Source organism: Pseudophryne corroboree, unplaced genomic scaffold, assembly GCF_028390025.1.
Source record: "Pseudophryne corroboree isolate aPseCor3 unplaced genomic scaffold, aPseCor3.hap2 scaffold_646, whole genome shotgun sequence".
NCBI lineage: Eukaryota > Metazoa > Chordata > Amphibia > Anura > Myobatrachidae > Pseudophryne > Pseudophryne corroboree.
This window is the reverse complement of record NW_026970235.1, coordinates 279052-292066: the sequence shown is the minus strand read 5'-3', so window position 1 is coordinate 292066 and position 13015 is coordinate 279052. Positions and strand designations below refer to the sequence as shown.

At 45.3% G+C, this 13015-nt stretch overlaps 1 protein-coding gene across 1 annotated transcript in view; it reads left to right on the top strand.

Annotated features, from left to right (window-relative positions):
- The first annotated feature begins 1580 nt into the window (after positions 1-1580).
- The window catches only part of LOC135036441 (toll-like receptor 7), a 28210-nt gene continuing 16775 nt past the window's right edge, over positions 1581-13015 (top strand). Inside the window, exon 1 of the mRNA XM_063954449.1 lies at positions 1581-3593. Within this exon, the coding sequence (XP_063810519.1) occupies positions 1581-3593 (2013 nt within the window). The remainder of the gene's footprint in view (positions 3594-13015) is intronic.

The window sequence follows — 13015 nt, the reverse complement described above, 5'->3', positions numbered from 1 at the left end:
TGAGAGTGTAAGGGGGAGAGTGGCTGAGGCCTTTGTGGGTAAATGAGAGTGTAAGGGGGAGAGTGGCTGAGGCCTTTGTGGGTAAGTGAGAGTGTAAGGGGGAGAGTGGCTGAGGCCTTTGTGGGTAAGTTAGAGTGTAAGGGGGAGAGTGGCTGAGGCCTTTGTGGGTAAGTGAGAGTGTAAGGGGGAGAGTGGCTGAGGCCTTTGTGGGTAAATGAGAGGGTAAGGGGGAGAGTGGCTGAGGCCTTTGTGGGTAAATGAGAGTGTAAGGGGGAGAGTGGCTGAGGCCTTTGTGGGTAAATGAGAGTGTAAGGGGGAGAGTGGCTGAGGCCTTTGTGGGTAAGTGAGAGCGTAAGGGGGAGAGTGACTGAGGCCTTTGTGGGTAAGTGAGAGGGTAAGGGGAGAGTGGCTGAGGCCTTTGTGGGTAAGTGAGAGTGTAAGGGGGAGAGTGGCTGCCCACTGTTCTTTTCTTTCAAGCGCCCAATAAGTTTTCTCGCACCCTTGTCAGCAAATCAGTTTCATTTCCTTTAGAGATAACTTATAGGCTGCAATATGTGGCACCACATGTCCAGAAGGGACGAAGAACGCAATGAAGCCTTCACAATCGATTTTAACAAAGAAGAGATAGAGATGACCGACGACAACTTGGAAACAGCAATGAATCGACTAGGTGAGTGGCTGATCAAAGAGAACAAACTATGGTGGGAGATTGCCACACTAGAAAAGTGCGCCACAGAACAAGTCATCCCTAAGGGTCTGAGACTCGACAAGAAACCATCATTTGACGATGCCACAGAAGAGTTTGTAAAAGATTGGGCAAGAATTCTAGAAGACTGCTCTATGAAATTAATGGTACTTATTATAAAAGAAAGAAAAAACAAACTAAAAGACGTCAAAGAAAGAATCGAGGTTTTGAAAACCTTGATCACACCATATGATCAACTCCCTTCTTACGATACTCTTGAAAAAGGTATTGCGGAAAAATTGGAACATAACACAAAGGAGCTCATAAAAAAGAAACAAAAGAAATTACAAAGGGATTTCGACTTTTACAAATTCGGCATCACCAAAGCAAGGAGACCGGTCGCAGCCAGAGAAAATCAGAATAGGGACAACGACCAGAGAAGATATAGACGTCCTCTTCCGCAACATTCGTCTTATCAATCCCAACGGACAAGACACAACTTCAGTCCAAGGAGACCCAATAGATACGGACATGATAATCAGAGGAGGGTAGCACAAGAGTATAGGAGAGATACGAACAGACAAGTCTATTACCATCAGAACACCTGGAGAAGACCTGGAGAAAGAAGAGATAGACGATCCGGTTACCACGATCGTAGAAGAACAGCTACTCCGAAAGAGAACATTACATCAGGCAACCATAGGAGCGCACGAACCGCAAACGGCAATGACAGGACAGGAAGGAACTCACCTTTTTTAGGAGAAAGGAGGGGTTACAATCACCAATAACCTCTGGAACAACGAAAAAGAGAAAAAAGAAGAGAAAAAGAGGCAAAAGAGCAGGTCAGCCGTTACGTAAAAAGAAAAAAACCATCAATATTCTAAACCAAGGAACCATGGAAGAAGGTACGAAAAGGAAAGTGATATACAACTTAAGTTCCAGGATTCTTACGGATGTTGAAGAAAGGATATTAACCAAAGGTTTAAAGTTTGCACCCACAACCACCACGGATGACTTCGACAGATTTGTAGATGTACACAAATTTATTAGAAAAATTTCTCTGAAGAAATTTTTTGAACTGAAAAGAAGTGAAGAGGCTCCCTCAACATCACATCCTGTGGAATCTACAACTCAAACCTTGCACAAAAAACCTTCCACCTTTTACCCTGCCCACATTAAAGGAAATTACATTGAAACTTTCCAAAAACTGGTCATAGAAGATTTAAATTCAATCAACAAAACGGAAAAAAGGAAGAGAGTACGCCACAACTTGACAAGAAAGGAACGTGAACCAATAAAATCTCTCCAGGAGGACCAGGGGATCGTAATCAAGCCTTGCGACAAGGGCGGAGGTATTGCCATTTTAAATAAATCTGACTATGTGAAGGAAATATATCGTCAACTATCAGACAGCAACACATACCAAAAACTTAAGACCGACCCATCGGCAAGAATAAAAACCAGCTTCCAGAAACTACTAAAGACTCACCTTGAAAAAGGAGGTATTACAGAAACAGAATTCGCATTTCTTAATATTGAAGACCCCATCACTCCCACAATTTATGTATTACCAAAAATACATAAGAACAGCACATCACCCCCAGGTCGACCCATTGTCGCCGGCACAGGATGTCTGACATCAAATCTGTCAGCCTTAATCGATCATGAACTCCAACCTATAGTGACTAAGAATCCGTCACATCTGAAAGACACCAGTGACACCATCAAAAAACTAGAAGGTATAATGTGGGACAGCGAAACCATTATGGTCACAGCAGATGTTACCTCCCTGTACACCATCATTGAACACCAAAGAGGAATAGAGGCCACAATTTGGTTCCTGGACCAGACTGGATTCTCAGAAGCAAGAAAGTCTTTCATCATCGAGTCCATGGATTTCATCCTGAAAAATAACTTATTTTTCTTTGAGGGGGATTACTACCTTCAAAAGAGAGGTACTGCAATGGGTACACGATTTGCACCCAGTTTTGCAAACCTCTTCATGGCCCATTGGGAGCATGAAAACATATACCAACAGAACCCATGGAAAGATAAAATACTATTATGGAACCGTTACATCGATGACGTCATATTTTTTTGGAGAGGGGACAGGGAGAGTCTAACCTTGTTTTGCGAACATCTCAACCAAAATGATAGAAACATTGTCCTTACATTTGAAACCAGTCAGACTGAAATCAACTTCCTTGATCTCACCATTTATATCAAGGATGCTATTATCCAAACGAAGACCTATAAGAAACCCACAGACACTAACAATTACATCAGTAAAGAAAGTGAGCATCACATAAATTGGCTCAATGGCATACCAAAGGGCCAATTTCTAAGGATAAGGAGAAACTGCAGTGAGGACACTGTTTGCACGTCTCAAATTAACGAACTCAAAAACGCCTTCATTGAAAAAGGTTATCAACCAGAAAATTTGGGGACTATTCAGATAGAAATAATGAACAAAGGCAGGACCTCCCTCATCCACAACAAGAAACAGAAGAAGAACGATGACAAATTCTGCAATCATTCACAATGGTCGTTCATTACAGGATATGACCACCAATACAAGAAAATGGAACTCATCATCAGAAAACATTGGAACCTGCTATGCTTGGACGATACATTAAAAAACATCATCCCTAAAAAACCCACGTTCATCTACCGTAAGGCAGCAAATTTGAAAAACAAACTTGTCCGGAGTGCGCTACCCCAAAACAATAATCCTGTTAGAACAAGTGGTTTTCACAGGTGCGGACTCTGTCTCCCCTGCCGACTCATTAAAACCGATACATCAAAATATACAGAGATCACCGTGAATGGCATCAACTTCAAAATCAAGGATTTCATTACCTGCCACACCAGTAACGTCGTGTATTTAGTGGAATGCACCTGCGGGAAGGTATATATTGGACGCACATCGAGAGCATTGAAAACACGACTTGGTGAACATCTGCGTAATATAAAAAAAGGTCTCCTGACACACAATCTGTCGGAACACTTTAAAACTGTACACAATTGTTCATACACTTCTCTAAAGAATTTTTTAGGACTACAACACATAAAATCCACCTGGCGTGACAGAAACACAGAAAAAAATCTTGCAAAAGCGGAAATGAAACTGATTTACAAACTTCAGTCCCTATGTCCCAAAGGTCTGAATAAAGACTTCGAACTTAAGTGGTTCTTGTATTAATATATCTAGTTCATTAGTCATCATGCACTTCATCCAGATACCATAACAGGTTTTTCCTAACTCATTTTAATCTCCCCATTTTTTTTCTATCACGGGGACCTGTGGAGCTTCAATTGGAATGAAGACAAACCATGGATAACTTCGAAGAGAACTTTATTTCTTCCTGACGATTTTTATTGAAGATGTCACAAATGACCATATATGCTCTTTATATGTCTGAAAAGACACGGACTGTTTATATCAAAAAGTATGGACTATATTAATGTGGGGTTGATTATGTGCACATAAGTATACATCCACTCACTATGGTATTAATTACCACCATCATTTAATTTCAGAGGTGTTTAAACACACTATTCACTCCTCTTTGATCTAGCTCCATCTTGCAATCACCCATATTCTCCCACTATAATGTTAACAACATCCCTGGTACTCTTAGCTGCCGTCTAAGCTGCCTCCTTCATAATCCCCGTCGGTGACACGCAAACAACCGCGTCACTTCCGGTTATTGGAACGCAAACCGCCGCGTCACTTCCGGTGCCGCGGCGGCGCGTTCGGCTGCACACTGCGCTCTTTATGCTCACTGTCAATAGCCATTTCATCCCCACAACCCAAGTCCACCTTTTTCTTCACCAATCTAACATGGGTTTGTATGCTATTAATTTAGCTATTCACGCCGCGATGTCACTTCCGGTATCCAACTTCCGGTCCGAGTCACTTCCGGTCGCCCGGCTAAACGTCTATTATCTCATTTTTTCAATTATCTTTTACTTCCTCATTTATTTTGCACCTTATGCTCACCAATAAGAGCACCAACATATCAATACATTATAATTCATAATCAGACTTTGCCAAAGGAACTGACAATGTCTATAATATTTGTCCTATTAAAAACACGTTAAAGGTTAAAGAACACAGTACGCAATTGGCGCAAAAAGTACCGCAAGGGTACGCCCTTAACTATACCTTAAGGAATGTACTTATACTGTAAACATTTATGCAGTGACAATGTGTAGATGTAATGCAGTGTAACCTTGTTAGCTTAAAAGCTGTATGAGCGACTATGACGCTCTGAGAACCTTTATGCATTTATAATAATCAATCAAATACCGGTCTAAGGTTCTAACGCCTTTAGTGAGAGAATGAACGTTCAAAAAGAATAATACAATACAAGCTATACACTACCAAAATAACATAGAATATCTAACCAAGTTACTACACATAAAATACAATAAAGACACAATTACTTTTAAAAGGGGAAGGAGAGAGAAAAGGGGAGAAGAGAGAGAGAGAGAGAGAGATATGGCTCACAATAACAATAAAGACAATATGGTTGCAGAGAAGCTTACACATGTGAGGAACAATCGCTGCGCAGTTAGTCAATGCTGAGAATCTTTGTGGAGAAAATACTTGAGCTTACCCATACTGGCTGTCCCTATATACACAACCCTACAATACCGCATGGGACAGAAGCTAGACTCCATTTTGGGAAAACTCCCATGATTTCAAAGACTGCAACACATGGTTGAAAGGGGGAGGGGAAAACACCCAGCAGCAGCCATTTTACACAAACCAACTAATCTTATTCCACATTCCAATCCAACTTCCTAGAACCATCTTATTCAATTTCACATTCCAAACAAACTCAGTATCTCAATAACCAGAGCATATGGTATGCTGGCTATGCGATATGAATCATCACAAGACCAGATCACAATGTAACTACACATATCAGCCTGCCATTGCTACAAAACCCATATTCACAAGTAACTGCATGGCGGTATTCATGATTGACAAGATATATTATAACAAACCAGCACAATCTATTTTAAATCACCATAGGCAAACAAATACCACAAATGCTATGCTACAGGTTGTCTAATGTCCCAGCTACCATCACAGATTCCCAGATCTATCACACAAACAAGTTACAATATCCTATTTAAACCAGCACCATTGACCTTAAAGCAATCTGTCTATATTTCCTTATCTAGCCATGTGAATTCTATACTTAGCCTTCCGCTTGGAGGTCAGTCCTAGGGATGAAGCAGCCATGCTGCTGGGTGCCAGGTAGCTGTGTGAGTGCGTGAGCCCTGTGATTTCCAGTGGATAATATCATACCTGCATTCCAGCTGTGGGGGTGTGTCAACCACAGGAAGTGTGTCTTTCACAGTATGTGGGCTGTCTTGTATCAGTGGCCTTGGTTATGCAAAACGATGGGTGATGACCAACACATTCCTGTCTTGTGGGAAGCTATTGTTTGGCGAATACTGTCTCACTGTCCACTCTCAGTTGAGACAATGACATCTCAGCAATCATTCTTCTGGAGACAAATCCAGCCCCATTTCGTAAACACAGGTGTTGGCCCTCCTCATTGAGTCTCAAAGCTCAGTGTAATTAAAGGCTATTGTACTCCGTCTGCGGGAAAGATACTGATTCGGAATACAATTAATCTTCAATTACTATTCCTGTGCTTAACTATGCATAAGAACACATGAAGCCCTCCCAACATGCAAACTATTGTTTGGGGAATCTCTAAGGTCAAAGAGCCATCTTTAATATACCATACTTTGCTGAACTCAGGGGAATATTAACTTATAAAATACATTATTTTGATTTAAATATGCCGCGTGCACACACACATGAAGTGCATATATGGCAACGTGCAGCGTGATATTTTTCTGACTTTGACAGTCCACCCTTTGGCAGTCACCAATAACTGCCATTTCCTAAAACATTTCAAAAAGAGAAAAATATATGTCATATGTAAATACATTTCTATGATTGGGTAAGGGAGGAGAGAAGAAGGTAGGAAAAGGGTATGACCTAGTGAGATAGCAGAAGCATGCGTGTATGAATCCATGTTTGGGGGGTCATGTATCATCGTGCCGTACGTGTTTTAAATCAAGCTTCGAGGTATTGCGAAGTATACATTTGAATTCCTTCTTATCCCGTATTAAGGGTCTGTGGATGGGCTGTCAAACTTTACCGAGCTCTTTTTGGCTTTTGGTTGTAACAAAATGGGGGAGCACATCTTAGTTGATGATACATGAATGGGGGGATATGTGATTGCTGATATCTGTGCCTGTATTCCCTATCGACTATGTGTGTCATTACCTGAAGGTTGTAGAAATGAAGATAAAGAACAATTATGGTAAATGCAGTGGTATTCTATGTCAGGTTAATGAACATTTGTCGGCTGAAGTCTTGTCTGGTATCTGTTGAATGCAGTCTTCTTTGGGCTTTTGCCAACGAGTGCGAGCAAAAGCTTTGTCAATGTCCATAGACTTACAAAAGTGTTGGGCTAGCGTAAATTTAAAATTTCTAGGGAAACTGGGGGTCTATGGCATAGTTCATCAATTATCTGTGTACAAGGTTGTCAAAACTTCTTCTTTAATCCATCAGTTGTCTGTATACAGGCTCGTCAAATTCCTCGTCCAAGTGGGTCTTTTTACTTTGGAGAAAACGGAGAAACAGGTGAAAGAAACGGACCGTATAATCGCATTTTCATCACATCATTGTCTCTACCGTTGGGTCATAACTCAAATCCATTGGAATTACAATTTCCTCACTCCTTAGACTCATTACCCTGGTACTACGTTTGCACTTCATTAAAGCCTGACCGCATCTAAATATCAAGCCAATCGATATGACAACACCTAAGATACATAGAAGAAACTTCCCAACATCCATTATGACTCCTTGAGCCCATAAACCTCACACGTCAGATGCATCCACGCGCCACTCAAGCACACTTATCTTATAAAATAAAGACACAACAACTGTAATTGGCGTGAAAGGGGTCAGCTTTTATTTTTCTGACTGATAGGGAGGCCTATTAAATACTAAGACTAAAATGCAGACTTCCCTCTCTAACTAAGGTGGCGGGGAGAAGAACGGTTAAGCATGATAAACGTAACATGGGTGATCAATGTTATAATACAGAAAAACAAGCAATAAAAAACATATGTGTGAGGGAGCCTTCTGCCCCAGATGTTCCGGGATCGGCCTCCTGCCTCCATCCCAGACATCGAAAATCAAAAATCCAAGGACAGGGGTCGGCCTTCTGCCACTACCCCTGCCCCACCAACAGTTGCAGGGACGGAGGTACGCTCCGCCCCTAAAATGGTAAAAATTGGGCCACCGGCCCCGCCATCCACATATGTTTATACCAGTTATATGGACCCACTTGGTAAAGCGATGCCCGTAAACTAATTATAAAACTATAAAATTTACCTAAAAGTACACCCAAACTTACTAACCTTGAACTCATAATTAAAATTAAGTAACCGTTCAGAAACCGGCCACCAAAAGCCGACACAATGAACTCGACTGAAGAACAAAAATAAAATAAAAACCAAAATCAAGTCCCCAGGGCGGGAGGGTGGGTCATGAGAAGAGCTGAAAAGAGGGAGGAAGTACCCTGTCAGCAGCCTATATGTATGACAGGCCAGCCCCTATACATGATCCAGCCAATCAGCCCCTCGGACCCTCTCTCCACGTTCCTCCCACCACAAAAACATTAACCCCTTCCAAGCCAAGGTGATGCACCGAGTGGCGCTGAGGAAGCCCCGACGGTTCGTTTATGCTGCTATGGTCACAGTATGTTCCCTACGCAGTCTTAAACCTCACACGTCAGATGCATCCACGCGCCACTCAAGCACACTTATCTTATAAAATAAAGACACAACAACTGTAATTGGCGTGAAAGGGGTCAGCTTTTATTTTTCTGACTGATAGGGAGGCCTATTAAATACTAAGACTAAAATGCAGACTTCCCTCTCTAACTAAGGTGGCGGGGAGAAGAACGGTTAAGCATGATAAACGTAACATGGGTGATCAATGTTATAATACAGAAAAACAAGCAATAAAAAACATATGTGTGAGGGAGCCTTCTGCCCCAGATGTTCCGGGATCGGCCTCCTGCCTCCATCCCAGACATCGAAAATCAAAAATCCAAGGACAGGGGTCGGCCTTCTGCCACTACCCCTGCCCCACCAACAGTTGCAGGGACGGAGGTACGCTCCGCCCCTAAAATGGTAAAAATTGGGCCACCGGCCCCGCCATCCACATATGTTTATACCAGTTATATGGACCCACTTGGTAAAGCGATGCCCGTAAACTAATTATAAAACTATAAAATTTACCTAAAAGTACACCCAAACTTACTAACCTTGAACTCATAATTAAAATTAAGTAACCGTTCAGAAACCGGCCAACTGCCAGGTTACCAACCTGCCACCGCCACCTACTCCGAAAAGACTAACTAAAGGACCTAAAAAGCAGAACAAAACTAACTAAAAGAGACATAAAAGTAGAATACGGACTAATGCAACGAAACCCAAGAAAACTACCTAAAGGTACCTAAGAATGTGAATAAGGTCCCCCAAGAAGATCAGCATACCAGCCGGCCGCGGGTACCAAATCGGCCAACTGCCGCCCGGAGCCATTCCCGCAGGCCGTCCCCAGCGGAGGCCTCTACGCCCGCCCCAGCGCACAGCCCGCATCTTTGGCCGGGTCAGCCCAGACACGAACAGCCGTAGATGTATGAATGGCCGTCGAATCATATAAAGTGCGGACCTAACCGCCATCCTGCAAAAGAAGGGTGTGATGCAGGTTAATAAACAAAATAAATATAGTATGAGTAGTAGATGGGCAACCTAACTGCTTCCCTAACGGGGAGGGGGTTTTGGGGGGAAGGGTCGCCCAATTTGACTTGAGGCAAAAACGCAAAACTTCGTTAGCCGGCAAAAGCCGTAATTAAAACCAACGATAAAACAAAAATTCCTCAAGGCCCCCGCAATCGCGAAGTGCAACTGCGACGAGCGGCTAGTCCTCAAAGGGGCGCACTGGGAGGAAAAAGCCTGATATAGCGTATGACTGCATCAGACCTCCACCTACTCAGTGCCCGGACTTCGACTTCGGACCAACCCGCCGCAGCGGCTGCTGACGCAGCGCCGATGCGGAAAGAGTGAGTCCCACTGTCGGCCGGAGATAGACCCAGGTACAAAAGACAACGCTCCAAAACCGACCGGGAGTGATATCTGGACAACGGGGAACCGTCCCGATGGACTAGCCACCCGGTGGGCGTTGGAGGCCGAAGGGACGAATAAGCCCGGGCCGCGGCCGCTGGACAAATGCCCCGCGCACGACCCTGACCCATTCGAACCCACTGCCCCCTGCCAACTACGTCCGTCTTGGAGCGCTGAATCCGACACCACAAACCGTCGGGGCATACGACGACGCGGGCCGCCAGCATGGGCGAGGCTGAAGTTCGGGAGACGGACCCCAGCTCACCCACCCTGAGCGCACCGTGGAAGGCCATCGTAAAGGCCGCCAAGAAGAGGCGAACCTCGTATCCCCATATCGTACCCCCGTATCCTTGTATTGTGAGCACCGGATCCTACACCCCAAACCTTCGGGGCGTACATCGACGGCCTTTATTGACTGAAAGGAAGGCCTGTTAAATCTAAACTTGGATGAAAAAACAACCTGTCTAACTAAGGGACAGTTGAAAATATTTATCACACATAGCAGAAAGCTCAGGAAAATAAAATATCTCAAAATCATAATTGAAATAATAACCTAAATGTTGGAGGGCCATCTGCCCCGATGTTCAGGGATCGGCCTTCTGCCATCCCTAAGGGCCTGCTACCCAGATGTTATGGGATCGGCCTTCTGCCATCCCTAAGGGCCTGCTACCCAGATGTTATGGGATCGGCCTTCTGCCACCATCCCTGAGGGCCTGCTACCCAGAGGTTATGGGACACCTAGCAGGAAGCAGACAGCTCAGGAAAATAAAATATCTCAAAATCATAATTGAAATAATAACCTAAATGTTGGAGGGCCATCTGCCCCGATGTTCAGGGATCGGCCTTCTGCCATCCCTAAGGGCCTGCTACCCAGATGTTATGGGATCGGCCTTCTGCCACCATCCCTGAGGGCCTGCTACCAAGAGGTTTTGGGACACCTAGCAGGAAGAAGACAGCTCAGGAAAATAAAATATCTCAAAATCATAATTTAAATAATAACCTAAATGTTGGAGGGCCATCTGCCCCGATGTTCTGGGATCGGCCTTCTGCCACCATCCCTAAGGGCCTGCTACCCAGATGTTATGGGATCGGCCTTCTGCCACCATCCCTGAGGGCCTGCTACCCAGATGTTATGGGATCGACCTTCTGCCACTATCCCTGAGGGCCTGCTACCCAGATGTTATGGGATCGGCCTTCTGCCACTATCCCTGAGGGCCTGCTACCCAGATGTCATGGGATCGGCCGTCCGCCACCATCCCAGACATCCCGAATCCAATGCAACTATGGGCCATCTGCCTTGTGAGGGGTCTTACCCACTATGGCCCTTCTCCAGAAGGCAGCGATTCGGCCAGATAAGCCGTAAAAGTTGCAGGAGACAAAGACCTGTGGGCTAAATCCTCCAATCCGCACACAGAAGCAGGACAGAAGTCCCCTTGGATTAGAGCTGCAGGAGCTAACCGCCGAAACCACTGCCAATCGCCGCGAGAAAGGGTATCATCAATTCCGTTGCCCACAGCCGGGACATGCTTGTCTCGCAACGTAATGTTGGTCACCCAGCATAGCAAGACTATCTACGCGAAGACCCGCAGTCCAGCAAGGATGTGGACTCCTGCCTAATGATGGCAAAAAACCACGCCCAAATTGGCGCACCAGAAGACCACCTGTTTGTTACGCAGGGCATAGCGCCAGAGCGCCCAGTATGGGAAAAATATCCAGCAACAGCGAGAATCACAAGCACCAGAGGCATCCGTGAAAAGCTCCAAAGAGGATGTGAAACGAACTAGAAATCCGTCCCAAATACGTAAATCCCTTGAGCGCTAAACTAAGAAAATGATGAGGGCGTATAATCCCAACTGTCGCCCGTTCCAATTTCCCACCGAAAAACTCAATGGGATAACCTTCCAAGCAAAAAGAAAACAGGCCCAAGAAGGATTGCGCCTGTTGTAGAGTAAGCTTGTCCGCGGTGAGCTCATAGAAGGAACCAACGGGAAAAAGCAACACCGTGTCCCCAAGGAGCCTTCAGAGACCACCGACCGTATCCATCTGAATCTCGAGGTAAACGGAGGGACCCTGCCAATGGCCACCGCAGCAAGACGACGCGGCGAACAAAGCCAGTTGGGCCGAGCACAAGAAAATTCATCCAGGTAGTGCGACATGCCCCGCTCGCCCGTCGCCTGCTGCTGACCCCAGCGGAGGAAAGAATTGCTCCTTGCAAAGTCAGCGCACGAGAGAGAAAAAACCCCACACGGAGGCAGAAATGGATGTATTAGCCATCATCCAGTTAAAAACCCATAAATCGAAAGGCGAAAGGGTGCAGCGGGAGGAGCGAAATGCTGACGCGATGTACAATTCACACATCACCGCCCCCGGACCAACGACCGAATGGCATCTATGGCCGAATCAGACTTACAGATAGGTAAACGATAATAGGGATAGCCTCATTAAACCGATCACCCGAGAGGACAGGAAAGATGGATGAGAAAGCCTATCATCCCAGCCCCACGACAATGCAGCCGCAACCTTCTGCCGGAGCACGCCCGGATTCGTGTACTGGGGCAGTCCTTGATCCCGTGGCCTCCGCCACGGCTGATACAGAAGTGACGAATGCGACACCGATGCCCCAAACCGCATTGGGCAGGATTGAAAGCGAAGAAATAACCATGGCCCCGCGCGCCATGAACCCTCTCAAAAGCTGGCCGAATGAGAGGCAGGTCGTGGAACCCGGCGTTCCTGCTGTACCGGCTGGACCCTGAGGCAGCTCCGGGCACAATACCACATACTTTTTACAGAAGGTATAGATCTGCCGCTCATGCTGTTTGCGCCGGAAGTCTTAGTAGTAACGCCGTCAAGTATGGTCAGCACGTGTATAAGGAATTAAAGCGCACGATGTTCATGTGTTCATCCAGGCGCGACTCTAAGTAACACGCTGCAAATATCAACATGCAGCTAACTAAAGTCGGGTAGGAGCGCAAAGCGTCCTTGCTGTCCCGGCCCTCTTTTCTTAGCTGAAAGTAGGGCTCTGCGCTCGTCACTAGTAAGAGCGAAAATATTTACATCTTGGCCCTAACGGATACGGTCTCGGACCCGGGGCCTGAG